This window comes from Cavia porcellus, unplaced genomic scaffold (genome assembly GCF_034190915.1).
Source record: "Cavia porcellus strain 051 isolate PalLab524CR breed Dunkin Hartley unplaced genomic scaffold, mCavPor4.1 scaffold_20, whole genome shotgun sequence".
NCBI classification, from domain to species: Eukaryota; Metazoa; Chordata; class Mammalia; order Rodentia; family Caviidae; genus Cavia; species Cavia porcellus.
This window is the reverse complement of record NW_026947503.1, coordinates 57,243,732-57,271,581: the sequence shown is the minus strand read 5'-3', so window position 1 is coordinate 57,271,581 and position 27,850 is coordinate 57,243,732. Positions and strand designations below refer to the sequence as shown.

At 48.9% G+C, this 27,850-nt stretch overlaps 2 protein-coding genes across 7 annotated transcripts in view; one reads left to right on the top strand and one right to left on the bottom strand.

Moving 5' to 3' along the window:
* Positions 1–2: 2 nt before the first annotated feature.
* Positions 3–22,284, top strand: Rmc1 (regulator of MON1-CCZ1). Of its 2 annotated transcripts, XM_003474109.5 has the most exons (20): positions 3–207; positions 760–836; positions 3,081–3,165; positions 4,728–4,784; positions 6,114–6,200; positions 8,885–9,025; positions 9,235–9,338; positions 11,536–11,625; positions 11,715–11,820; positions 12,969–13,080; positions 15,463–15,507; positions 15,712–15,765; positions 17,732–17,860; positions 18,598–18,704; positions 20,118–20,237; positions 20,507–20,584; positions 20,814–20,918; positions 21,004–21,072; positions 21,159–21,384; positions 22,125–22,284. In XM_003474109.5, the coding sequence occupies exons 1-20, from the start codon at positions 106–108 to the stop codon at positions 22,202–22,204; spliced, it is 1,974 nt and encodes a 657-aa protein (XP_003474157.1). In that variant the 5' UTR covers positions 3–105; the 3' UTR covers positions 22,205–22,284. The 2 variants fall into 2 exon arrangements, with proteins under 2 accessions (XP_003474157.1, XP_063087913.1); XM_063231843.1 differs by lacking the exon at positions 15,463–15,507.
* Positions 22,028–27,850, bottom strand: part of LOC100718604 (ankyrin repeat domain-containing protein 29) — a 110,229-nt gene continuing 104,406 nt past the window's right edge. For 4 of the 5 annotated variants that reach the window (XM_063231839.1, XM_063231841.1, XM_063231840.1 and 1 more), the window contains 7 exons: positions 27,606–27,721; positions 26,697–26,826; positions 25,961–26,161; positions 25,121–25,352; positions 24,154–24,267; positions 23,390–23,552; positions 22,028–22,789 (listed from right to left, as the gene is read on the bottom strand). In XM_063231839.1, the coding sequence (XP_063087909.1) occupies positions 22,707–22,789; positions 23,390–23,552; positions 24,154–24,267; positions 25,121–25,352; positions 25,961–26,161; positions 26,697–26,826; positions 27,606–27,721 (1,039 nt within the window). In that variant the 3' untranslated portion in view covers positions 22,028–22,706. Of the gene's footprint in view, positions 22,790–23,389; positions 23,553–24,153; positions 24,268–25,120; positions 25,353–25,960; positions 26,162–26,696; positions 26,827–27,605; positions 27,722–27,850 lie in introns of those variants that run through there. The other variant, XR_010041473.1, reaches the window with a different exon arrangement.

Below are 27,850 nucleotides of genomic sequence, written 5' to 3'. Positions count from 1 at the left end.
GAGGCGTGGCACCAGGAAGCGGCCTGCGCGCCGGCCGGGAAGCTGCGGTCCGCGTCCGCGCGCCTCCGGTCCGAGCTGACTGCCGCCCCCGGGCCCTGCGCTGCCATGGGCGAGGAAGATTACTACCTGGAGCTGTGCGAGCGGCCGGTGCAGTTCGAGAAGGCCAACCCCGTCAACTGCGTCTTCTTCGACGAGGCCAACAAGCAGGTCGGCCCGCCCGCCCTGCCGGCATCGGGGCCGGGCTGGAGCCGGGACTTGCGCGCCGCATGGGGCGGAGCCGCGCCGCCGCCCTCCCTGGCCGCGCACCCAGGGCTGGACAGAGCCCGCCTGCGGACCCGGGCATCTCCCCTTGTCCTGGGGCTGGTGCGACAGCCCGTGTGCCCGGGTCTTTTGTTGTCTTTCTTTGTCATGGCAGCCGCAGCCCAGGGCGGAGACGTGGGGGTTTGCGTTTTCCTTGAAATCTTGCAAAAGGAGGAGACTGTAGTTTAAAGTGCGGCGGTGGCCCCTGCGCCTGAACAGGCTATGAGACTCGGGAGTCCGGGGACACGGAGCTGGACTCGCCCAGTGGGAAACCCTGGGCACGAGAGCCCTGTGGCGCCCACACTCCTCTCAACGATCCTGTGACCACCGAGCACCTGTCCCGTGTTAGCTTAGCGGAGCCCAGGGTGGAGTGTAGCGGAAGGAACCATTGCGAGTCGGTCGGTGAATCCAGATCCTTTTAGCGTTCAGACCTTTCACGTTGCTGCTTTTCCCTCGCAGGTGTTTGCTGTCCGATCGGGAGGGGCTACCGGGGTGGTAGTCAAAGGCCCAGATGACAGGAATCCCATCTCGTTTAGGTAACATTTTTTGGAATAATTTCCGCATGTAAACAGAGTGGTGTTTTTGTGATCCCAAAGTTGTCTCATTTTGTTCCTGCTTTCTCTAGAGTTCAGAAGGAGGTTATGAGCGTGTGTGTGTGTGTGTGTGTGTGTGTATCCCTGTCTGTCCCTGTTTGTAGGATAAGAAGCAGACAGCTGGTTTGGAGCACGTGCAGAACACCTGTCAGAGTGAAGTATGTTGATGTGGGAACCAGATACTTCAAAAATAGAGTCCCTGTTTTCTGGTGCAGTACCTGAAATTAGCAGGCCAGTCGAGTGTGTGAAGTGGCCCTTCACTTCCTCCTCCCACAGGGTCTTTCTAGAGGATTTGCTGAGTGGAGGAAAGTTAGCGTTTTTCCCGTAATGTGAGTGACAGTCATAGAATTCAGGGTGACTGGATGTCCCTGTTAACCTAAATTGATCTGGTGTGTTAACAGCAGCTTCCCTTCACTTCCAAAAGTGACTGATTTTAGTGATAAACGATCACTGTACTTACTGTGATTACAGAAGAGGAAGTAAACCCCAGGCTCCAATTCAGTGGTGACTGTGAGAAGAAATTTTATAGTTGGTCCATGTTAACATGAAATGCTTTTGAAATAGAAAATAGTCTACTTCAACTTAGTATTTTTTTTTTTTTTTTACTTTTTATCCGTACCGGGGATTGAACTCACAACCGCCTGCTTGCAAGGCAGGTGCTTATGCCACTGAGCTAAATCCCCGGCCCTTGAGTGAGGTTTTAATGTGTGGATAGGAGAATTTCTAGGTGAAGAAGCGTGAGGCTCTGAGATGAGACCACCAGGGCAAACGTTTGATACCTTGAGGACTCCAGATCTGTGTCACTGAAGGCCAGGAAAGGAAAGATGGTTGTCAAGTTGTCATTGGCAAGGCCTCCTTGAACTCTGTATATTTCCCTGTGCAATCAGGGTTTGTCTTTTTTTTTTTTTGGTCTTTTTCCTTTTTATTGGTACCGGGGATCGAACTCATGACTGCCTGCTTGCAAGGCAGGCGCTTATGCCGCTGAGCTAAATCTCCAGCCCCTATCGGTGTTTGTCTTGTCCCTGAAGATTGTCATATCGGGCATGGCATGAGCACATGAGGGTTTGGAAACGTCATGCTGTGTGCATGCCTGAAGCTGAATTGTTGGGGTATCAGAGGACAAGGTGCCACTGAGGGACTGAGGCAGGCAGCACAGACCAGGGCCCTGAGAAGGCAGCTGCCATTCCCCTGGGGTGTGCATGGGGAGGCCCAGGTGGGGTGTATACAGTGAGACTGAGCTGCCCCTGGTTGGCTAGATTTCAGGACCTGAGGGATGGTATTGGGTTTCATTTTTCTTCTAGATTTTTTAAAAAAGCAGCTACGTTGAGGTATAATTGGCCCAAGAGAAACTGCACATACTTAATGACTGTATTGTGATGAGTCTTGGCATTATGTATACCATTACCACAATCAGGGAGTATGTCCATCCTCCCCAGAGCTGCTCCATGCTTATCTTAATCCAGCCTTAAGCCATCCTTCTTGGAGCCAGGTCTTGCTACAGTTCAGACTGGCCTTGAACTCACTGTGTAACCCAGGCTGGCCTCGAACTCTTGGTAGCTTTTCTGCCGAAGCCTCACATGTAGCTTTAAGTCTCTTTAGTGTGGTTTGAAGGAGTGCAGTAGGCAGGAGATGGCTTGGCAGGGGCTGTGTAGGGAATGGGCTGGAGTGAAGGAGCAGGCTCCTCTGTCCTCTGAGAACTGTGGAGAGAGGCCACGTGTGTGGAGAAGGTTGCCATGGGCACATGGCATGTTTGTGGCTGAACTGATTCTCAGGGCCAGGTACAAGTGACCCCAGTTCTCCTGTCTCTCTTTAACCATTGTACCAATCCAGTTTTCCAGCAGTTTGTTTCCAGTTGGTTTTTGTTTGAAAAGAGTTAAAATGGATTGTGGGAAAAAAATACATTTTATATATATTTCCATGGGGGGTGGGGAAGAGATTGTACTGTCAGTGTCAGAAATGTAATTCTGATGTTAAACTAGGATTTACTGCTGCCTTATCTTTATTTTAATAAATGGTAGTAAGTAGAGCTAATCCAAGCATTTGAGAGGCTGAAGCAAGAGGATTACCATGAGTTTGAGGTCAGCCTGGGCTATGTAGAGAAACCTTGTTTTTTTTTTTTTTTTTTTTTTAAAGCTGTTAGAATTCATTTATTTTCTTTAATTCTTAACATTTTCTTTTTTCTTAAAGAATGGATGACAAAGGAGAAGTGAAGTGCATTAAGTTTTCCTTAGAAAACAAGATATTGGCTGTCCAGAGGACCTCAAAAACAGTGGTAAGATTCCTTAAAAATAGCATTAAACAGAAAATATTAGAAATATACTGCACCTGGGGTGCAGCTCAGTGGTAGGGTGGTTGGCTGGTGTTCACAAGGCTCTGGGCTTGCCACCTAGCAGGAAAAGTGCTTTTGGAAGAGAAGGAATTGCGGAATGCTCTTGTGAAAGGGCGGGTCTCCAGGACTTTACTCTCCCGGAAGGTACAGTTATATAAATAAAGCTAATTTAGTTTGACATTTTGACTTAAGAATTTTGCAAAGTCATTGATCCCCAGGGTTGGTTTGGCTGCTCTAGCGGGCTGGGCAGTGTCTCCTCCTTTCTCCCTCACTGCTCCCTGTGTGTCCTCCCAAAGCTGCAGGCTCTGGTTGGGGAAGAGGACCACCTCCTGGTCAAGGGTATACGAATAGCTGCACTGCTCCTAACGAGCTCTCCAAGTGACCTGGAAGCCGGGCATCTTTGCATTGCTTAACAGCAGCACAGATTATATGAGATACATTTTTGACTGCTGTGTTGCTTAGCTTTGAGTCACTCCATTTTTTCTTTCTTCTAAAATCTTTTATTTTTTAAAGATTTTATTTCTCAACTGGTACCTACCTGGAGATAGACCTGAGAGGACAAAAGCCCCAAACCTGAGGTGCATATTAAGTTTTCATAAACCCTATCAGCTTCTTAACCTTAGAGACAGCGTCACAGCTGCGTGGCCTTCGTATTCTTTGGGCCAGGAACTTTGGAATGTGTTCTTTGTAGGTGTTATTGTAGATGAGGTGACTGAGGCGCAGAGTTTTTTTAAAAAAATAGCTTGGCTTGTGTTACTGAGCTGCCTGGTAGAACCAAGATTTGGGTGTTTGTGGTTGTTTGATCATGTTGGATGGTTGTCACATCACCGTCAGCAACTCTGTGTCCTTTAACTCTTCCCCTGCTATTTAATTATTTCTGGATTTAGCTTTTATTTTTATTTACATGTTTAAGGTACATAATGATCGCATTCATCGTGAGGAGTTAGTTCAGGTACAGAACACACCTTCATGGTTTTTCTCCTTTCCTCTTCCTCCATGAGTCACTCTGTTTAATTTGTCTTCTCTAAATAAGAGAGCAACAGATACTTGGAGCTTCTAGCACTTTAGTGCCCAGGAATAGTTGGGTGTCATCACCTGGCTGGGGATGCAGCTCAGCCATAGAGCACGTGCCTAGTAGAGCACGTGCCTAGTATATCCGAGACCTGAGTGCCATCCCAGCACTGCAAAAAGGGGCAAAATGGGCAGAGGCCTGTGCTGATCTCTTCCTTCCTTTTGAACTCCTCAGAATTTCTGGGAAGCCTCTTGGAAGACACAGCAACCTGTTTGTCTGACACACATCACTCTTCTGAGGAATAAATTTCAAAGAGAGTTTCTAAACTGTCACCTGACTATTGGGATATTCAGCTTTTTTAGCTGGATAGTAAACCCACTGCTTTCCTGTCTTTGAGTGTCAGTTAGTTGTCTGCTGGTCAGTTTTCACTCTATACTATGTCCAGGAAGATGTGCTGCCTGATCTGGATTTTTCTTTCTTCTGTTTCTTTCAGGAATTCTGTAACTTTATCCCTGATAATTCTCAGCTGGAATACACACAGGAGTGCAAGGTACGGTGCCTCGGTGTCATCCTTGGTGGGCTGGGCTGTGAGTCGAGCGAGGTCACCCACCAGGCGGAGGGGCACCTGCTTGGGGTGAGGCCTGGGTGACAGTGGCGGTTGGTCGGGGATTTGCTCTAGGACCTGCCAGGTTTTCTCTTCTCAGTTGTGAAAGTCTGTCTGTTCCTCTGCAAAGCTGGCCGGGACCTGTGACCTGGTGGTACCCCAGCCTGGTTGTTTCTGGCCTGGGCTTTGTCCCAGGGTAACTGGCACTGGGAACTCAGGCCTGCTTCCCACATGGCCGCCTTTTCTGGAAGTTTCTGCTGAGGGTTTTCCTCTTTCCTGCTGATGTTTTCTTTCCTCAAATCCTTGTTCTTACACCCTTAATATTTTTCCCCAGGTGCAGACTCTAATCCATGTTAATTAGATTTGCCAGGCTTAGTAAACTCTAAACTCCAAACTCCTGCTAAGGGAGCCAACTGAATGTGGCCGTGGGGCACAGGAACTCAACCTGCTGCTAGCAGCCAGAGAGTGGCTTTGTGACCCTTGTGCTAAGGGGTCTTCAGTGTGGCTTCTCCAGGGGCAGAGGCGCTGTCAAACTCCACCCAGTGTGTGGCTGCTCTAGGTGTGAGGCAGCTTCCCTCCGTGGGTCTGGCGCTGTGCTCTATAAATCCCAGCACTCTGGGAGGCTGAGGTGGGGAGAACTGGAAGTTTGAGCCCAGCCCAGGCAATTTAACGATTTAGTGAGACTGTCTCTAAATGAATAAAAAGGGGCTGTGGCATAGCTCATTGTGAAGGTCCTAGCTTCAATCCTCCTACCACCAAAAGAGAAAAACAGCTTTTCAGTTTAGCCTTGCCCTGGACTGTCAGGCAGGAGGTCCCCAGTACTGAGCTCTGAGGTGCACACCGCTGCCTGTGAGTCCTGTGTGGTGATCTGCTGTGAAGCTCAGACTTCCTTGGCTCTGTTGCCCAGAAGGAAGGAAGATTCAGTCTGGCATGAATTGTTAAGGGCAAAAGTCAGACAAAGCTGTGTTTAAAAGAAAAATTAATTTGCTAATGAGGAGTCAACATTTTGGGGTAACTTTTGTGATACAAAGAGAAGAGCATTTAAATTAATTAATTAATTAATTTTGGTTTTTGAGACAGGGCCTTGCTGTGTAGTTTGGGCTGGCCTTGAACTCAGTAATCGTCCTGCTTCAGCTTCCCAAGTGCAAGGATTATAGGCGTGTAGCACCATGCCCGGCCACAATTTAAACTTTTGAAAAGAAATAAATTTAAGCTTTTAAAGAGAGGTATACTTACCTTTCTTATTTAAAAAAAGTTCTCCTATAATTCTTTCAGACCAAGAATGCCAACATATTGGGATTCTGCTGGACCAGTTCTACTGAAATCGTCTTCATAACAGATCAAGGAATTGAATTTTACCAGGTATTGTATTTATGCTTGTTAGAGAAAGCAGAAGCAGTTTGGCTGCTTTTGGAATTCAGCAGTAAAGAGAGATTTTTGAGAATCTAGGGCTTTTATGTCTTGCTTGTTTTTAACTTTCTGCTTGAATTTTAATTTTTTTCTAATAACTTTTTAACATAAAATGTTTCAGGTATTACCAAGATATGTTATATGAAACATAAAAGTCTCCCTAGAAGTAACTATTATACATAGTTTGGTGCATTTGCCTCCTTATTTATTTATGTATTTGTCTTTTTGAGACAGGGTTTCACTGTGCAGTTCAGGCTTGAACTCACTTTTTAGCCCAGGCTGGTCTTGAACTCATAGCGATTATCCTGCCTCAGCCTCCCAAGTGCTGGGTTTACTGGGGTGTGACACCATGCTAGGCCACTGGCCTCCATTTATTTCTATGGGATTATAAACATTGTTCTCTAAAAGCTGGATATTGTGAATAAAGTTTTGTGTATGCGTCTTGGATGACCTTGTGTGGTGTCCTGCTTAGGGATCTGCATCACTGACTCCCTGTTGGGGACATCTGGCTTGACCTCACTTTCTTACTGTGACAAATGATTGTTCAGTGAATGAGCCCATACATGTTTCCTTTAAAAAAAGTAATTTTATTGATACACTTCTGTGTATATAATAATCACATTCATTATATGGAATTTGTACCTGTACGTGGTACATCCTGCTTCTTTTCCCCAGTCCCATCCCCTCCCTTCAGCCTCTCTTGGACCTCTCCTTACCTGTTTTTTTTCTGTTGGTACCGGGGATTGAACTCGACTTTGTGCTTACCAGCCATGCACTTAGGCCACTGAGCTAAATCCCGGCTTCTCTCCCTCCCTTCCTACTTCCTTTGTTCCCTTCCCATTGGAGCATTTTCTTTCTACTTCCTAATGTCTATCATCCATTTTGGTCCTTATGCTATTGGCATTTTGATTGGGATTGTATTAAATCTAACAATTTTGGAAGTATGGCCATTTTCACTATATTGGTTCTTCCTACCCAAGAACAAGGGATATTTTTCTGCCACCAAGGGATATGCTTTTCAGTCCCCCTTTTCAGAATATGATGGTTTTCAGTGTAAAGGTCTGTTCTTCCTTCATTAGATTGATTCATACTGATTTCATTTTTTTGGCTGCTATTGAGAAAGGTGTGGTTTCCCTAATTTCTCTCCCAATGAGTTTGTTACTTGTGTACAGGAATGCTGTTGATTTGTGAGTGTTAACTTTGTGTCCAGCTATGCTGCTGAATTTGGTTATTAAGTCTAGAAGTCATTTGGTGGAGGTTTTGGAGTTTTTTGTGTGGAGTATCATGTTGTCTGGAAATAATGTTAATGCACTTCTTTCCTTTTCATCCTTTTGCCTTTTATTTCCTTCCCTTGTCTGCTTGCTCTGGCTGTTTTCAGAACTGTATTGAACGGCAGTGGTGGTTGTGGACTATCAGCCTTCCACTTGGTGTTTCTGTAAGCTGGAACACTTAAGAGACACTAAGTTGGGTTAGAAGGAGGTTTTTTTTTTTTTTTCTTTCGGGGCTGGCTGCTTTCACTTCCTGTGTTTTCTTCTTTTGTGTTGAGAATGCTGCTGCTGGAAGCGTGGGTGTGGATGTGGGGCTTTCAGGTCCTGTTTTCTGTCTTTTAGAGACTCACGGGTAGGATTGCTGGGTCACAGGGAAGTTTTTATTTTTTATTTTTGGAGAACTGCTGTACTGTTCACCATGAAGTCAGACTATTTTGTCATCCTGCCAGCAATACTTAGGAGTTTCTCCACTGTCTTGCAAATGTTGGCCTTTGTGTTCCTCACAGGTGTGATGTGGTCTCACAGGTAGCTTTGGTTTGCGTCACTCTGATGACTTGAGTGACCTGAGACGTTATGGAGACCTCAGCCCTGGGAGCCTCCTAGCAAAAGCTTTCTCCCAGGGTAATGTCAGGATCTTTCAGGTTTAATTTCGTCTGCCTTACTGAAGGCAGAGTAATTTAAATTTATGGATGGAGAAAATACACATGTGTAAGCAAAACATGCGCTGTGCATGCCCTGGTGCTCTGCTCTCGGGCTGTCATCGGAATCCATGATGGCCAGCAGAAAGACAACTTTAAAACCTCACCTCCAGAAAGAGAACTTTGCTCAGAAGATGGCCTGGAAAGGAGGGTTTTAAAACTTTGTCTGAGTCAGAGTCTTGCTGTGTAGTCCAGGCTGGTTTGAAGTTGTAAGTGACCCTGCTGTCCAGGGCTCTCCACAGTGTCCTCGTGTACCCAAATTGAAGAGGACATTTAAGGGCACCTGGGTTCTGCACACACTACTGGGTGTCTCTGTATGGTCTCGGAAGCCTTGGCTTAGAGGAAGGGAGCCCCCAGGCCCAAGGCCGCTGCGGGAGGCAGAGATGGAATGTGTCACAGGTGGAGAGGGCCGCATCCTGCCTGACTCCACGCATGTCGTGACCATTCCCCCGAGGAAGGAGAAGCTAGTGCTCCTGTCCGGTGCCCAGTGCCCGAGGTGGGGTGAAGAATGAGTGAATCAGGATGGGAGAATCAGCACAGGCTGTAACAAATCCAGAGGCGTTTCCTGTTCCACTTAGTGGGATTGCTGTGCTTTTTATCTTTTTAATTTCCTTTATCTTCATCCTGCTGCTTTGGAAATAAAGATTCCATTTTGTGAACTTTGCTCCAGGTGTTGCCAGAGAAACGGAGCCTGAAACTCCTGAAGAGCCATAACATCAACGTGAACTGGTACACGTACTGCCCCGAGAGTGCTGTGATCCTGCTGTCTACCACGGTCCTTGAAAATGTCCTCCAGCCTTTTTACTTTAGGGTAAGGTTAGGCACACCTCCACCCCATAAAAGCCCCTGTCCCTCTTTTCTGGGTCGACTCTCTCGACCCACCCTGACCACCAGCCTGGCTGGGAGTGGCCCGTGGGGAGCAGATCCCAGTTGGAGGCACTCCTCTCCTGGATTTCCTGTAGGGAAGGTTGAAACCTCAGAGGGGTTGGGTAAATGCTTCCTGCAACCTTTCTGCTGCAGGCTGGCACTATGTCGAAGCTGCCCAAATTTGAGATCGAGTTACCAGCTGCACCCAAGTCTACCAAATTGAGCCTCTCTGAACGGGACATCGCGATGGCGACCATGTGCGTGTCTGTAGCGAACCCCTGCTGTGACTGTGTGGTCAGTGAGTACAGGAGTGCACTCCAGCTGCAGTGCTGGCCCTCAGGAAGGGCCCTGAACACGCTTAGGGAGGACGCTGCTCACCGTTTTGTTACTAGATTGTGTGGCTATAGTCAGTCTGAGGTCTTTGTAAATTTTTTTATATACCTGAATAGAGACTGGGATGTGAACCCTGAACACTGAACTCTGAGCCTTCACATTAAATGTCTGATTTGCAGCTGGGTGAGGCGCATGCCTGTAATCCTATCACTCTGGAAGGCTGACGCAGGAGGATCGAAAGTTGAGCCCAACTTGGGCAACTTGGCAGGACTGTGGCTCGAAATAAAAAGCCAAAAGGGCTGAGGATGTAGTTAGTACTGGGGAGAGAAAGTCTGATGCTCTGCTGATTGAGCAGGGTGGCATTTTCTTTTGATTTTTACTTGTTCAGGAAGGTTTTTTAGCTTTCTAGTCTGATAGTGGGAACTTTGAATCAATTTCTTTTTTTTTTTGGCTTTTTCCTTTTTATCGGTACCAGGGATTGAACTCACGACTGCCTGCTTGAAGGCAGGCGTTTATGCTGCTGAGCTAAATCCCCAGCGCCAAATCAATTTATTTCTGAAGTATTTTCATTTTGGAATTCATTCTGTGAATTGAAACTTAACATGGGCTTTAGCTAAAATAAAGTATATCATAATTATAAATAAGATTGTTTTAATCTTAACAATTCATATAGGAAGATTATATGTGTGTGTGTGTGTATGTGTGTATATATATATATATATATATATATCTGCCCTTGAACTCACTGTGTAGCTCAGTTGGCCTCAAACTCACAGCAATCCTCTGTCTCAGCTTCCCAAGTGCTGGAATTACAGGCATGTTTCACCATACCTGGCAGGAAGGGATATTTTCTTTTTGTGGTACTGGGATGGATCCCACAGCCTTTGCACTGAGCAACATCCCCAACCCTTTTTATTTTTTAAGACAGGATCTGAGTTGTCAGGTTGTAGAGACGTGGCTTAAACTTGTGGTCCTCTTGCCTCAGCCTCCCAAGGTACTGGGATTAGAAGTGTATCCTGTATCCTAGTGGAAGGTGTATTTTCATTTGGAAAAGCAGATACCAATTTTAGAGCTTCATAATAAAAATTTCATGTAGAACAATGGAAACTGATACAAGGAACCTTCAGAAGACCGATGTCTCTGATTCAGTATTCATCCAAACTTGGCTTCTAAATTATTTGTAATTCTGTAGGTTTCCAGACTTAATTTTTTTTTTTTTTAAGTAGTGAGTGAGGTTTTTTTTCCTTTCTTTTTTTTATGTGGGATCTAGTTTAGAGAGCAGGTGAGCTGGAAAGTCCTGGCTAAAGTGGTGCTGAGGACCCTTTGGTGCCCTCATACCTGTGACAGAGCCAGTGCAGTTTACATATTTTAATTTTTAATGTTTTGTTGAGACAGTGTCTCACTATGCAGTTTAGGCTGCCTCTGCCTCCAGAGTGCTAAATTGCAGGTGTGCACTTCCACGCCCGGCTTCCCCAGCACAGTGCTGACTGGGGGGAAATGCACACTCAGAAATCAGCCATGGCAGTGTCTATTAGATGACACTCAGTAGTGGTCATATTTCCCTGCCATTAAGGAGTGTATACTCATTACATGAAACTTGGAAAACATAGAAAGATTGGAAAATACAGTTTACTGTTGATAAATATTGCCATGTATTTCATGTTTTGGGGTTCAATGCTTATGTTTGTGATTTTCTTCCAGAAGGTTTTGCTCAAAGTGTTTTTAGTCTAGCATTCTTTCCTTCACTTGTTTTTAACTTTTCATAATAGTGGGGATTGAACCTGGGGCCTTTGCACTAAGTGCATCCTTAACCCTCTTTATATTGTGATTTTGAGACAAGGTCTTGCTGAGTCACTGCTTTGCTCAGGCTGGACTGGGACTTGCCATCCTTCTGCCTCAGCCTTCTGGAGTGCTGGGACTGCAGGCATGCACCCACAGGCCTGGCTTGCACTTCAGTTGATAGCAGCTTTTCTTCGCCTTTGCAAGCAGCTTTCTTGAGGACAAGCTAGTCCTTTGAGCGGATGCTCCTAGGTGGCACCTCTGTGGCCTGGTACCTCTGTGTCTAGAAAGGAGGAATTGAAATGGCCAGAGCGGCCCATGAGTCTTCTGTCCTCTGATTAGATACGGGCAGCTTTACGTCCTCTTCCTGCGGCATCACTCACGGACCTCCAGCAGCACCGGCGCGGAGGTGGTCTTGTATCATCTGCCACGGTACGTTCCTGCTCGCTTCCTCTCCCTGTGGTGGTAAAGTAGGAAGCAAGGCCTGTGGATTGTGCTGTGACCTTCCTCTCATCCCGCAGAGAGGGCGCCTGTAAGAAGATGCACATCCTGAAGCTAAATAGGACAGGGAAGTTTGCCCTGAATGTGGTGGACAACCTGGTCGTCGTTCATCATCAGGATACAGAGGTCTGAGTTCTGTGCAAGTTGGGGTTGCTTGGAAGCATTGTGGGGGTTGGGCCTTGGTGGACCCCATAGTTGAGGCAGGATTTATGTCCTGTCTCATCAGTAGCACTGCACAGGCAGGACTTGGAGGGGGATAGGGAGGGCACCTGCCTCCCCACTGGGCAGAGGAGGACTATCTATAACTACCCTGGGGCCCAGCCCCACTGAGAGAGAACTGGAGTCCCTCCTTCTGGTCCCTAGCTCTGCTCATGAACACAGAGTCACCAAGTTAAAGGTTTCAGTGGGAGAGGAGAAAGGACAGGAAGGAGAGTGAGTTTCTAGGGAAGAAGGAGAAAAAGGTAAGAAAAATGTTGTAGAAATTGGCAAACTTTTTCTTCAGTGAACAAAGACATTTCTCTGTCTGTCTCTGTGAGTGTGTGTATGTACTGGGGATTGAACCAACACCTCATGTTTGCACTGTCACTGAGCTGTGTTCCCAGCCTTACCTATGTATGTGTACGTGTGTGTGTGTGTGTGTGTGTGTATGTATTTGTTTTTGAGACAGGATTTTGCTAAGCAGTCCAGGCTGGCCTTGAGCTCATGATGGTCCTCCCACCTCAGCCTCCTGAGTGCTAGGATTGCAGGCTGTGTGCCAGTGTGCCCAGCATAGAAAGTACTCTCTTGGTCATTCTTGGGGAAATGGGCTTGGTATTTTAAATAGTGTAGAAAAAAAGATTCTCTGACAGGCGATTAACTATATCAGAAAATAGCCCAAGATTGGTGCGTTGGAACAGTTACCCCACCAGCTGGTCTGGGAGTTCCCACAGAACCGCAGTGTTGCACAGGTCTGTGACCTCTGTGCTTTGGGCGTGGGTACTGGTGAGAGGCCTGAGGATCACAGTTTGAGGCTGTGGGTCCAAGTGATCGGAAGCCAGCCCTAGTCTTCAGGCTGCTGCTGTGGTGTAGATGGACCCTTCCCCCCAGGCCTTGGGATGATGCTGTCCTGTGTCTCTGACCAGTGGAGGTGTTTCAAATTCGAGCACAGAGATAAGGATGGACTTGGGAGAGGAGATGGTGCAGAGCATTGTGACTTGATGAGGAGTTTTCTCCCCAAATGAGAACCTGACCAGGACAGGGAGACTTAAATGTTGCAATTTTTTCTCTGCCCACAGACATCTGTGATATTTGACATCAAGTTACGGGGCGAGTTTGATGGCACTGTCACCTACCATCACCCGGTGCTCCCGGCCCGCTCGATCCAGCCCTATCCCATCCCCCTGGCAGGTGAGTAGTGTTCTTCTGTTTTTTTTCTTTCTTTCTTTCTTTTTTTTTTTTTTTGGTACCAGGGATCAAACTCATGACCTTGCACTTGCCAGGCAGGTGCTTACACCCCTGAGTTAAATTCCTGTCCCTCCTGGCTGTGTTCTTGCTGTCACCTTTGCTTTGGATTTTCCTTTTTGTGATATCAGAGATCAAACTCAGGGCCTTCACATTGAGCTACATTGCTTTCTCTTTTTCTTTTGAGACATGGTCTCCTTAAGTCACTGAGTTGCCCAGGCAGGACTGAGCTTTCCATCTTCCTGCCACAGCCTCCCAGCGTGCTAACCCTCGGACTGTGACCCTCATGAGTTGTGTTCGCAGAGAGGTGGGGGATACACAACAATTCCCAAAGCTGTTTGATGTAGGGCCTGCCTTCTCCTTTTGCATGGCTGGGGTGGAGCCCAGCGCCTCAGGGAGGTAGTCAGATCCTGTACCTCCAAGCCACACCCCCAGCAGATTTCTGTTTGTCAGAAAATGCAGCTATTGGCACTGGGGATTTAGCTCAGCGGCATAAGCGCCTGCCTTGCAAGCAGGCAGTCGTGAGTTCCATCCCAGGTACCAATACAAAGGAAAAAGACAAAACAAACAAACAAACAAAAAAGAAAATGCAGCTATTGCTGATGATGTGAGCTAAGAAAAGCATCTTATTAATGAGTCTGCCTTTGATAAAAATAGAAAACTGCTGCTCTCAGAGCTTTAGGCTGGCGATTGTGATTGCCAGGAAAGCTGAAAGAGTTTGCTGATCAGCCCGCACCGTTTTCCATTTGCCTGAGCCGAGACTTGGCGTGGGCTGGCTGTTAATGAATAAATGCCACATTCTCCGTGCCTATGGCTGCGGGTGAAGAGCTGATGCCTGTGGGTCTTGGGTTATTCCAGAAGCCTCTCCTCTTGTCGGAAGTGGTGCAGGGGAAGTGGGAAGAGCGGACAGGATCTCAGAAAAGGGTAAACCAGCCACTTGGTTCTTTTTTCCTGTTCCCAGTTTAAGTGCATTTCACGGTGGAGCTGAACAGTGTTCTGATCTCTTAAAGGAGGTTTGAGTGCAGAGGGACCTAGGTGTGGTCAGTGTAGACCACAGGGGAACTCGGGCAGTCCTGTTTCTCCCGTTGGGAGGTGTCCTGTGTCCGCCTAGCCCGCGCTCAGGTGCTTGTACCTTTCTCAGGGAAGAGTGAACATGTGGTCCGGGTTGGGGATCAGCGGGAGCACCCTGGCCACCCTCCCAGCTTGCCCTTTCCACCAGGAGCATCTTGCTTTCTGGTAGTCGGGAAGGAGGAGCTGGTTCTCATCGAGGTTTGGGTTTTCTGCCTCCTGTGTGTTTCTTGGCCTCTCACTTCCCCTGGGTGATACTGTTAGACTGGGCCAATGGTGTGCTTCTGCTTGCTGCCCACTTGACAGGAAGGCAGCTAGTGGTCAGATGAGGAAAACTCACTGTAAACATTGAAACATTCGGCTCAGATCTAGCGGTAAAGGGCCAATGAACAAGCAGTTGGAGTCAGGTATGGTGGCGCAGACCTGTAATCGCAGCACTCAGGAGGCTAAAGCAGGAGGGTCACTGAGTTCAAAGCCAACCTGGGCTACATAGCAAGACCCTGTCTCAAAAAACAGAAAAACAGTTGGCTCCATCCCCAGCACCACAGTGAGAGAGGCCACCAGGGGTAGCTGCCTTGTCATCATAAAACAAGTGCCAAGCATGGTCACTGTGTTAGCCTGGGAGCCATATTGGTGGTGCATACCTCTAATTTTAGCACTGTGGGAGGCTGAGGCAGGAGGGTCATGAGGAGTTTTAAACACGTGGTGTGTCACTGGAGGGCACATGAGCGGCCAGCTTGTTTGCACCTGCAGTTCCCCAGCATGTGTTGGTGTTGGGTATCATTTATGATGTGTCCAGCTGGGTGCTTGGCAGCCTTTGGGGTGGCTGTGTTCCAGATGACCCCCTTCCCCACTAAGTCTGGCTGCACCTGGGCCACTGGAACACACGGGGCACTGCTGAGCCTGCAGAGCTGCTGTGGGACAGGTGGGTGGTGCAGTAGGTTGTCTTGGGTCCCCCACACGGAGGCTCTGCCTGGACCTCTTCTGCATGGTAATCCAGCTAATGGTTCACACAGTTAAACCACATTCTCAGTGCGTCCGAGTATTTTGACTCACAGGCTGATTTCCCCACTCTGTACAGGAAGATGAGACAAGTCTTTGGTTCTCTGTGATGGAAACCACACTGTCACAGGCTGCTGTCCCTCTGTGTCACCAGTGGGACAGCACCACTCACACTGTGCAACAGTGTGGCCCCTGCGTCTCAGTGAAGTGTGGCGTTGGTGTTTTCAGCTGCCAGTCACACTCCTTTTCTTACCCTAGGTCCTGCTGCGGTGACCAGCCAGGCTCCTGTCCCCTGTAAACTCTGTATCCTTTACAAGGCCGGGGCCACCCCTCCTTCACATCCTGTCCTGGGGTGTACCTGCCTTCTAGCTGCCAGGCCTTGGTGGATGGGACCTGAGAGCCCCGGGTTTTGCTGACCTTCCTGGGCTCTCTGGGTGGCCCCACATACGGGCGGGCGAGTGCTTTGTTTGCACCTCTTCCTTATGTACGGTTTCCTATAACTCGCAGATTCTTCCTCCTGGATTGTCTTTCAGCCCGACATCATCATCAGCGCAAGCCAAGGTAGGCCCGGGGCCGATCAGGTTGGGGAGAAACAGTGCTTGCTGGTGTTGGGGCACTATGTGGCCAGTGAGGTTTGGGCATGAGTCACCAACAGCAACCTCTTCCTTCTGCCTGGGATGACATTGTTCCCCTTCTTTTGGGGACCTGGCCAAGATCCCCATGTGCCTGTATGAGGAATACAGAATGGATAAAATAAGAAACACAGACAAATTTAGTAATGGGTGATGGGGGCTGAGAGGTCAGGACGGGCAAAGACCCAGCTCCTCCAAGCCGGCCTCTGTTTACCGGGTGCTACAGTGCAGTGGGTGCACACGAGGGGAGGAGGTGCTGGTGGCAGAGATGACACTGCAGCCATCAGTAACCTGGGATGACTCAAGAGGGCCAGGTGACCTTATGGCGAGAAGATCTTGCTCCGGAGTGTTATTTCTCTCCGTAGTCTTAGATTAGTGTTGGTGGGAGAGGACGGCCCATCCCAGGAGTCAGTGGGAAGTCTCCAAAGGGTGTACCATAATCCCAGGCCTCCATTTACCCCTTAGGGAAGGATGCAAAGTGAGCCAGTATGAATTGGAAGCCCCCAGTAGCCTTCTCCTCTGCCCTCTCCTGTACATTCTTTTTCTCAGGAGTCAGGAGTGGGCAGTTTTTACAGTTAAAGTAACAACAGCCCATCCCCTGCTCTGAGCTGAGCCCATTCTGAAAGGCCAGACTCCATGATTTGGGGTCCCTTTCTTGGGCTCCATTAGCACCGCCACCTGTACGTGTGCCCACTTTTCTGTGTGTGCCTCAGAGCCCACTCACCTTTGTCACCTTGCCACTGAGCCCTCCGCCTGTGACTTGTCTTTTCCTGGGTCACAGTCTTGCGGCCTTTGCACTAGCAAGCCTCCCGCACTCGTCTGTAGCCATCTGTGTTCTTTGCTGTACCGCAGAGCTGGTGCTCAGGCTGTGGGCCCTGCGCCCACCTTGGGAGGTATGAGAACGTGGGCGCTGAGGTCAGTTTTGGTGGACACTTCATTCCCCTGGGGAAGCCCAGTTGAGAAGGCCATGCTGGCAGGCCTGCCTGGCAGTTAGGGTGCCCTGTCCACCCCAGGTTAGTAAGTGGGTACATTGTAATGTTCCATTGAGAATCCCAGGGGTATGGTGAGCCAGTGCAAAGGAAAACTAGCAGCCTGTTGTAAGGAATTGGCCCAGCACATGGAGAGTGTGGCTGTCAGTCCTGTCATCAGATGTGCTCCTGGGTGTCCTGGTGCCATGCTGCTTAGGAAGAGAGGGCCAGTAAACACACTTGCAGCACCTTAGTGTGGGAGACCACCAAGCTGTGCTCTCAGAAATGAAGCCCCTTGCCCTACCTTGATCTTTCCTTGACTTCTCCTTCAACCCTGTTGGCTGAGACTTGGAGAAGTGGCTTGAACCAGATGGTTCCTTAATTGGCTAAAAAATATGGTCCAGTCCAGGTGAGAATTGCCTCCCTTGTTGATGACTGGGATGGGGGGCTTGAGCAAGAGCCTGTGGAATTCCAGGGCTAAGACATGAGGTAACGTCTTAGCTGAGGCCATAGGATTTAGAAAGAATTACACTTTTCTGGCAGTAAAGGTATCAGCCTTGGATACATCAAGCTGTTCCGAGCATTGCTAATTGCAAGCCTTTGTGTCTAGTACAAAATTGCTGTTTCTCCTTGCAGCCAATGCCTGCAGTTTCTTTTCCCCTCCCACCTCCCTGATTGATACTAATAAAAGCCATGAGCTTTTGGCCTTGTGGCCTTTTGTTTCACAGAGAACATTGGTCATGCCAGAGCTCCTCAACTGCAGAATAGTCTCTTTGCATGTGTGTGCCATATTGTCAGTGGGAGACCCAAACCCTCCACAGGGGTTTTAGTGTCTCAGGCACAGTGAAAGTTCGGGTGAACCACCTGTTGGGCTCTTCTTGTTTGCACCATATTGTTAAAATAAAGCTGCTGCTTCTTAACATCCAGGTTACCTCTGGAACCTGCAGGTGAAACTTCAGCCCATAGTAAACCTCTTGCCAGATAAAGGAAGACTGATGGACTTTCTCATCCAGAGGAAGGAGTGCAAGATGGTCATCCTGTCTGTGTGTTCACAGAGTAAGTCCGTGACTCCTCCCTCGCGGGGCTGGTGCCTTGTGAGGGCTGTGCTGCCAGCCTGTGGCTCCGGAGGAGAGTCTGCCTGAGAGCCTCACTCCTTATGAAGGCCGGATTATTTGGGAAGGCTGTGAAACACAAACACAGCTTGTGGCAACTGATAGAAAAGACCAGTAAGTCCCATCTTCTGGATAAAAGCGGACTCCAGGGGGCACACTTTGTTGTGAGCTTTAAGACAAACAGCTTTCAGAACCCAGGATACCAACTGCTGTGTTGCCACTCTAAGAACCTGACACTGAGCCAGGAGAGGTGACACAGACTGGTATCACACTACGTGGGAGGAAAAAGCCCACCAATTTGAGAGCTGCCTGGAAACAGTGAAGAGCCTCCTCAGTAACAAGACTGAGACTCTTATACTGATAGCCGCCAGAGCTGTTTTTTTCTTTTTTTTTTTTTGTCTTTTTCCTTTTTATTGGTACGGGGATCGAACTCACGACTGCCTGCTTGCAAGGCAGGCGCTTATGCCACTAAGCTAAATCCCCAGCCCCTGTTTTTTTCTAGTCACCAGAAGGGTTGCAGTTTCCAGGAGTCAGGTTTCTAAAGCATAACCTTCCCTTAAGTGTCCTTCTGGGAGTAAATTTGCATTGGTAAACCTGTGAGATTACTTTATCAGCAGCAGCAGAAAGTTCCTGTGATTCTGTTGTTAAGCTTGATCCATGTGCACATTGTGTCCTTCCCAGTGCTGACTGAGTCAGACAGAGCCACGCTGCCTGTGATAGCCACCGTTTTTGATAAACTCAACCATGAGTATAAAAAGTACTTGGACGCCGAGCAGAGTTACACCATGGTAAGTTAGGTGGATGGTCACAAAGTCTCCGCCACCAGCCCCATGCATTTTCTGAGTAATTACAATGCAGGATGACGACAGTGCAGTGTCATGGAGGTTTGATGCATGGCAGAGGACAGGGTGGCCACAGGACACTTGCAGTCCCTGCATCCCACTGACTTGAGGCTGCATCTCAGTGAGGTCACCGTATTTGCTTTGGTTGTCAGATCTGTGTCTTGTCTTACAGAGACTGAGCCACCGTCTGCCTCTCTGTTAAATGGGAAATACCAGTCTCAGCTCTGCTCTGTGTTGTTACCAGAGCTGGGGCTTAGCAAAGCAGCAGTGTGCCTCCCATAACTTGGCGCACCCGGCTACTTTCCCTGTGGGTTGTAGTAACTTCTCGTGTCCTGTTAATGGTTATTGGTACCATAGTCATCACCGGGAGGCTTCAGGTGCTGGTGGTGAAGGGGTGGAAAGAATGAATGTGGCTGGTTACCACGTACCATGGCAGCAGTACAGCTAGGAAGTAGAAAAGGTCAGGCCAGATAGGTTAAATCAGACCAAATTAGTCCTAAGGGCAGCAGTGGGAGTGACTTCAAACAGTAAACTCAGGACTCCAGTCCCCAAAGCAGGCTGCAGGAAGAGGCTGTGCTCCTGGGGATCCCGTGTCCCTGTCCTCTCAGCCGGGGGGTGGCTGAGCCCTGCCACACTCCTCTCTCGGTCTTGCTCTTGCTGTCCTGGGCAGTGGGAACCAGAGTGGACCCCACAGGCCAGTTCCAGGGCTTTCCCAACTGGTTACCAGGATTTACGGACTCGCGCGCAGCAACACAGGCAGCCCTGGAGCTGTGGGATTGTGGGGTCCTCGAGCCGTTCCCACATCGGCGCGGGTCTGTGCAGCATTGAACCATGAGACCAAATGGTAAGGTCTGCAGTCACAGCTCTCCTGAGTCACACTTGGGGGGCTGGCTCACCATTTAAGAACCCCATCATGCTGGGTGGAGCTTGGGAGAGTGCGTGCCTGGCGCGCATGAGACCCTGGGTTACGTCCCCAGCACTGCAAAAAGGAAAATGCGTACATAGACTCGTCCCCAAAGCTGTTCATTTATTGCCAGTTTCATAACCCGATGCAACCAGCCACTTCATGTTTTTTAGATAACAAAAAGGTCACATGGTCCAGGACTAAGAGAATTAGGGAATTTAGAAATTTTCAGGTCAAAAAAATCTGTATTTGAAGGGAAACTCCTAGTTTTACTTTGCTCTACCCACAAGAATCCTGAAGGATTTTCAAAATCAACTGTGACCTAACTGCAGCCAGCACAAGAAAACTCTTAGTGAGTTGGTTTGTGTCTGTGGTTCACATCTGGGAGTCCAGTCTGTTTTGACTGACGATCATCAGTGCCCTCTGTGTAGAAGATTCGTGATTTATCATTTTAGGCCATGGAAGCAGGGCAGAGCCGCAGCAATCCGCCCCTCAAAAGGCCAGTGAGGACGCAAGCTGTGGTGGACCAGTCCGACATTTATACCCACGTGCTGTCGCCGTTCACGGAAAACAAGGTGCCCTGGCATTGCCTGGCTGTGTGTGTGTGTGTGTGTGGGGGGGGGGGAGTCCCTGAGGTGGGTCCGAGCTCGTGCAGCCATGAGCGGCCTGGCTGCAGCTGTCTGGCTGGGGCCTGGCTGCAACCTGGCTTGGATTTGTGCGCAGAGCCCGTCAGATGGAGCAAATGGGCCTTCTGCTCATGGGAATGCGGTGGCAGGTTGGGAATGACGAGCTCTGTGGAGCTCCCTTTGCAACTCTGCCATGTATAAAGCCCTGTCCCCCGTAGGAGATGCCGCATAAGTTCGTGATAGCTGTGCTGATGGAGTACATCCGCTCCCTGAACCAGTTTCAGATCACAGTCCAGGTACCTTGTGATGGGCACGCATCACCCTGAGTTACAGAAAAGCACCATTGTCTAAACTGAGAAGACTTATGTGCTAGAAGGAACAGAATTTTGAGTGACTTCCCAACATTACTGTGTTTTTAGTTAGAAGTGGAAGGTGAAAACAGGTGGAAGCCACTGCCTCTGAGGGTTAGGGTGCCCCCTCAGTGGCGGCTGGGTGATTTGGAAGTGTCCTTTCTCCTGTCCCCAGCATTACCTGCATGAGCTGGTGATCAAGACACTGGTCCAGCACAACCTGTTCTACATGCTGCACCAGTTCCTGCAGTACCACGTGCTCAGCGACTCCAAGCCTCTGGTGGGTTTTTTGTTGTGCCTTTTGTTGTGATTGAGAATTTTTGTGTCACCCTCCCAACTGAGGCCACCCTGAAACTGTCTTTCAGGCTTGTCTGCTGCTGTCCCTGGAAAGTTTCTATCCTCCCGCCCACCAGCTGTCCCTGGATATGCTGAAGGTAACAACGCCAGGCTGTCGCAGCTTCCTGTAATACAGATGTCTTTCCCTGTTGTTGACCTGCACGTCTCTTCCTCTTCCTTCCAGCGGCTCTCAACTGCCAACGATGAGATTGTCGAAGTCCTTCTGTCCAAACACCAGGTGTTGGCTGCCTTGAGGTTTATCCGGGGCATTGGTGGCCATGACAACGTCTCTGCAAGGAAATTTTTAGATGCTGCAAAGCAGACCGAAGACAACATGCTTTTCTATACTATATTTCGGTTCTTCGAACAGCGAAACCAGCGTTTGCGAGGGAGCCCTAGTTTCACACCAGGTGAGTGCAGTTGCACCTCCGAGATGCAAGGAGGCTGAGGGAAGCCACTGTCGGGTGAGTGCCTCCCAGCAGGAGGGGCTGCACTCATCTTTCCACAGAAGTTCTTGCGGCCACCTGGCCGTTGGCCACACTCTGTAGCCCGGCAGCTTGGCTAGGTGCTGCTCTGAATTCACACCAGGGCTGGGTTTCAGGTTGAGATGCTCAGTGCCCAGTCCAGGCAGGCTGGACACAGCCTGGGTGTGAAGTTAGGCTTCAGTTTGGGGTAAGAAGTGGCTAATTACTTTCATCTCCAAATATGTTAAGAGCCTAAGACAGGGTTTTCTTTACATTGGAGAAGGAACTAGAAAGCTTTAGTCAGATTTCTTAAAAGTTGGATTCTGTTTAGGTCTGGTGGCTTTTTCTTTTCTTTTATTTGTTAATATTTTTTATCGGTACCGGGGATTGAACTCATGACTGCCTGCTTGCAAGGCAGGCACTTGGTCTGGTGGCTTTTTCTAGTTCAGGGTACAGTGCAGGATGGCATTTAGTGACCACAGTGACAGCATCTTCTCCAAGTGGCTTTGTGCTGGTCTCTCTAAGCAAGTGGCAGTGGGTGAGGGACTGTGTAGGTACCTGTTTGTAACATAAAAGGCAACCTCAAAACTTAGGAAAACAAGGTATTTTATTAAAGAAAAATAAGTTAAAACCCAGTGTGTAATCTATGCACTGTATTCTCATTTTCCTTTCTTTTTAATTTACAGGAGAACACTGTGAGGAACATGTTGCTTTTTTTAAACAGGTTTTTGGAGACCAAGCTCTAATGAAGTCTACAACATTCTGAAATTTGCTAGTTTTTTAAAAATATATATAAAAATGTGTAAAAAGTTAATTTATTGCAATAAAGTTCTTTAAGCTACAAAATGTTATATAGTCAAGTGTATCTACAACATCCTCAAATGTTACTAAAAATACAGTCTAGAATGTGTGGTGGCTTACTCCTAAAAAAAGGAGAGCATGGATTGGCCTTTTTAGTGTCAGTGGGCAGATCTCATTCCCAGCCTTCCCAGTGTCCTTCCTTTTGTTGAAGATGAGGGTTCTGTCTTGAAAAAACAGGGCTTGAGGGGAATTTCAGCATCCCATGGTCACCTTCAGATTCCACTAATACTGCTTGACAAGTCAGATTCGCATTCCCGAGCTCGGAAGCATGATGCTGGCGCTGCAATGAATAGCCTGATGTCTGTGGACATGGAGTGGTCAGTTCAGCTGGACAGTATAACTGCTGCCCACTAGTCAGCAGCCCAATCCACAGACACAGTTCAGAGTCACCAGGCCCCGCCAGATGGCTAGAAATTTAGCAGTCGATCTCGCTCTGTGCCTCTGTATCGCTCTCTAGTGGAATGAATTTTGGCTTTATTCACTGATGGCCCTAGAAGAGAAAGAGTAATTCATTTCTTAAGAGGAAAGGCGCTAGTTTCTGCTGGATTACAATAGCAGTTACTGTTGTCCATTTGCACTTCTATTTCAGTATTTCACCTTAGTTACAAAGCTGTAGGGGAAAATTAATACTGCCCTGCTTTTAACCAGGGCCATTTGTGTAAGGTGAAACAGCCACAGAAGTGAAAAGATCATAAAACCAGTCCCGAGAGGTGAGTAGCAGAGGTGGCATTTTGCTAAGAACTGTGGACACGAGGGAAGACAGAGTTGTGCAGCATTGCTGGGGTTGTGCCCTGGCTGTCCCCTCTCATGGGCAGCAGCAACCCTCAGGCATCCACTTCCAAGTTCCTTCACATCTGGCTCCAATCAGGTTGCTACAACACAACCGGTTCCTAATGAAACAGCTTGGACAGCCATGAAGCTCTTGGACAGGGCTTTTTGTTCTGTTAAACAGACACTATTAGTCCCATTTATTAGAGAAAGGACTAGATGTGTGAATTCAGGTACTACTATGCAAGGGTGCTTTAAGATACATTTATTTTTGGTAATGTGCTTTTACTCTGTGTGACCTGTTAAAAATAGGAACTCTTACCTATATAACTGAGGAGGACAGGGAGAAATATGAGTCCATGAGTGGCTCCCAGTAAGACCATAGCTAAATACATCCGGAAGTAAAATATCTGGAAAATTTGCGATTTGGCAAAAGCCAACACTGCAATTCCTCCAAACTTCGTAAGGGTGATCCCACTGAATATCTACAACAAAAAAGCAGTGGTTAGAAATGGTTATCAGCCTACTCTAATCGAACACTTCCTCTTACAAGGTGTCTTAGTTCAAAACTGAGATTATTGTGGGACAGCACAAGTGGACCGTTCCCAGCCCTGCTGCGTGCAGCTTCAGTGAGCCTGGGAGGGAGAATGGCAGCTTTCTGGGGGTGCAGCTGTGCTGACAGTATCTGTTCTGCCTAAACTAAGACAATGTCATAGTCAGATGGAAAAATGAACGGAGTATCTAAATTGTTACAAAGCAAATTTCGGTTTTTACCGAAGTGTTTTCTCCAGTCATAAAGCAGTTAATAGGTGGAGAAGGCCTGACCCCAGGCAGCTCCAGGCTGCTTGCGGGGCTCTGGGATGCCAGCGTGCCCTGGTCTGCCACCTTAGTCCTCCCACTGGGTCATCACAAACACGCACGGTTTGGAAGGTGCAGAGATCTGTGCACGATGTAGCTATTTTGCGAACTCCCTGAAGGCTTGTAACCCACAAGAGCTGCCTTCTGTGTAGAGGACCCTGGGTCTGTTCTGCTTGCTGAATTTCAGTTTCTTCCTCTGAGTGAGGACAGTGAACACGGGATACTCACGGAGCTGCCCATGTGAGCCAGCGCCTCTTGTGCTCGGTCCACACGGCTCTTCCTGCAGCTCACAGTGAAGGCTCTGGTTATGTGGCTGCAGAACTCCACAGAAATGCCACAGCTCTGGAAGAAAGCACTTCTGTGAGAAGACAGCTGTGAGAGGACCATCCCTTCGCTGGTGCGCAGCTGGTGAGCAGGGGTTCCCTAGCCCTTGGGACTTCCATAACAAGGCCCCACCACACCCGCCCAGATCCTGGCAGGAACTTGGCCAGCTTCAGGCCCCGGCTGATCTTGTTTTCTGGGTGTGCCTGCTCTGTTGAGGGGAAGCTGCTGAGGCTGAGGTTCCCCAGCTGAGCCACCACTTCTGTCCCCCTTGCCTGGAGCTCCGAGACTGCACCCGAGGCAGAGTGTGTGCTGGTGGAAGCACAGGTGTACTACCTCTGCCTTCACCAGAACTAAGAAGCAGCACCTGGCCATTGCATGGGAGGCCTCCTGGGAGGGAAAGGTAAGTTTTCTAAATAAAATGTGAACATCTTGGGCCGGGGATTTAGCTCAGTGGCATAAGCACCTGCCTGGCAAACGTGAGGTCATGAGTTCGATCCCTGGTACCAAAAAAAAAAGTGGACATGCTGTCACAGGGCTCCATGCTTTTATCGTCCCTTCAGAACAATAAATGAAATGCAGAATCGCCAGGCTACACTGTGAGGTCATACTGCCACCAGGAACACAGCACAAGCCAGCCTCCTTACCACAGCTGCAAGGAAAGGGCTCAGAAAGACAGGGCCGAGCAGCAGAGCCTGTGCTTTTGCTCCCTGGGGTCCCCTCCACCTGTCCACGTCACCTCCTGGCTCCACATGTTCATCCCACCTCAGCACCAGCTCTGAGAGCCAGGCTTGTTATTTTCTCCGTCTGAGGGTTTATGAGGAATCTAAGACACCTCGTGCAAGGGACAGGATGAGAGCCGAGCAGGACTCACCATCACCAAGTTGACCAGAGAAACTGCGTTCAGACTGATGCCCCATAGCCACATGACGCCGAACATGTTGACCAGGATCATGGCGATGGTGGCACACATGATGACTGCGGACCACAGCTCACAGCCCAGGACCACCATGGTCACCAGAAATATGGACCCCAGCGACACGCCGAGGTTAAAGACTGTGTCCTCGATGATGGTCAGGTACTGCTCGTAGAAGACGTAGAACACGCTGGGGAGGGAGAAGGTGCTCTGCTAGGTGTTGCTCCCGCAAAGCCAAGGCCCCACCGAGGGGCTTCCGAGAGCGAGAGCAGGGTCTCCGGCAGCCGGCCTGGGGCTGGGAGGCTGCTAATACCCAAGGAGAGGGAACAACGGCCCCCAAATGTGTTAACACAGAGTTGTTTGTAAGCCCAGCCAATGCTTCTGGACATTTACAGGGCCTCCCCTACTGTGCTGAAATAAACAGGTCCAGATCTGATCAGGGAACTAGCTCAGGCCATTTTCCCCAGTTAACCAGCTCTCCTAAGAATTAGGACACACACTCTGATAACCTCTCGCACAGAAAAACAGGCTGTCCCAGTCAGGGGTGCCCCCGTGGCCCACGAAGAAGTGTGGCCTCCTGTGCTGGCTTGGAGTGGGTCTCGTCTCTTCCAGGCAAAGGGGCACAGAGCAAGTTCTTTGCATGCAGCTTTTGAGTCTGCCAGGGGCTCAGCAAGCCCTTGACGTTGGTCCCCTGTGCTGGGGACAGAACAGGTATCGGGACCAACCCCGAGGATTAGCCTCTGCCAAGGCAGCCCAGCAGGGAGCGCGCCTGTCTGTGCCACGCACCAAGGCAGTTACCTGTATGGGAACACACGGTAGTTGCTGCCTTTGGCGCTCATGGTCCGGGTGATGTTGTCAGCCACGAGCCGGGCTTTCCTCAGTGCATCGATATAGTCGGTGGAGGTCTGCAGCACGGTGTGGTAGGTCATGAAGTACGTGGCACCAACACCCGTGGCATTGCCCAGGAGGTTCACGGCCGAGCCGTAGGCGGCATGGCCCCTGAGGAGAGGCCAGGCTAAGCAAGGTCCCCTGAGCCCATGCCCACGTCAAGCACAGCTGTGGATGTCAGGGGTGGTGCCCCCAAAAGGGGACATGATAGGTGACACAGCAGGCGTCAGCCTGCTCTGGCCCAGACAGGCCTTTCCTCCCATACCAGGTGCCTGGAACCCGCTTCCATTCACGCACAAGGGGCGGGACCCAGAGAGCGGCTGTGATGGTGCATGCCTGTAATTCCAGCACTGAGAGGCTGGTGCAGGAGAGTCACCAAGCCTGGGTGACTTAGTGAGGCTCTCAAAATACAAAATTAAGAAAAGGGAGAAGATATAGCTTGGTGCAAAGGCTCAGGGATAGGGTAGGGGCAACTGAGGATGAATTCCACTGAAAACAAAGTTTGCTTTAAAAGGTATCATAAGTTCCCCCTTGGACAGCCAGCTAGTTGCAGATGTGGGCATAGAGAAGAGGCCCTTTCTCTTGGTTTTCTACTGCAGACTCTGGCTGTAGTGGTTCCTTATCTGCACGGTGCAGTGGCACTCACCCCTTGCCACACTTGGGGTTAGGGTTATCAGACAGGAACATGGGCAGGAATCTCATGAAGTCTCCACCCTGAGGTCTCTGTTTGCCCTCTGGAGTCAGAGCCCTGCAGCGGACGCAGGTGGGGTCAATCACTGGTGGAGAGAGAACAAGGGGCCAATGGTCAGATGTGTGGACCCACAGATTTTTTAAAAATTTTAAAAAGAGAGATCATCTTCCTGAGTCTTTCCCCTATCTAAAACTTAAGCATCCTGTGACTTTCATAGTTAATACATTTAGTGCATAAAAATAGTTTCATTGGAGGTGGACCACACATTTCCTTCTGCAAAATACGTTTTCTGCTTCAAGGAAGACTTCAATTGGTATTTTTGGGGCTTTCACACTTTCGTTAACAAAATTCCAGGACATAAGCCAGGCATGCTGGCACAGGCCTGTAAACCCAGCACTAGGGAGGTTGAGGCAAGAGGATCACTGCAAGTTTGAGGCCAGTCTGGGCTACGAAGTGAACTGAAGGCCAGCCTGAACTGTATGGCGAGACCCTGTCTCAAAAAGACAAAAAAAAAAAAAAAAAAAAAAAAAAATTTCAGGACAAGCTCAATACTCTCACACAAGTGCAGTGCAACAGTGATACACCAAGGAAGGCCGGCTCCAAGCACACCTGCCAGGAGGTGTGGGGCTGGTAGGGACGAGAGGGGAGTTCCTGTCTGGGAAGCAGCCCCTGCGACCTGGTTTGACCTGTAGCCCCTCGGCCACCATGAGGGACTGGCATGTGACAAGCAGCAGGCTGAGTGAGGAAAAGGATGTTAGTTAACAAAGGCATTGACACAAACCGAGGCAGCGTGCAAGGGACTTTGAAGTGATGAATGCTAAAATTTTCCAGAAAAAGCCAAGATCTGGAAAGGAGCGGAAGTACCTGATGCATTGCAGAACTGGGCTGTGGCGTTGTAAAGTCTACAGCAAGAGGACTGCGGCTTCACCCAGTCAAAATAATCGTCGATCCAGGACGAGGGAGCAAAGCCGATCCGGGTGCTAGAGAACAGTAGAGGAAAAGTAAGTTTCCGCCACAAAGAGAAAATGAGCCTCAGTAATTTACCTCAAAACTTAACTTCCCTTTTTACACTTTATACTGCTACCAAAGAAAAACCACTCAGTGGAAAA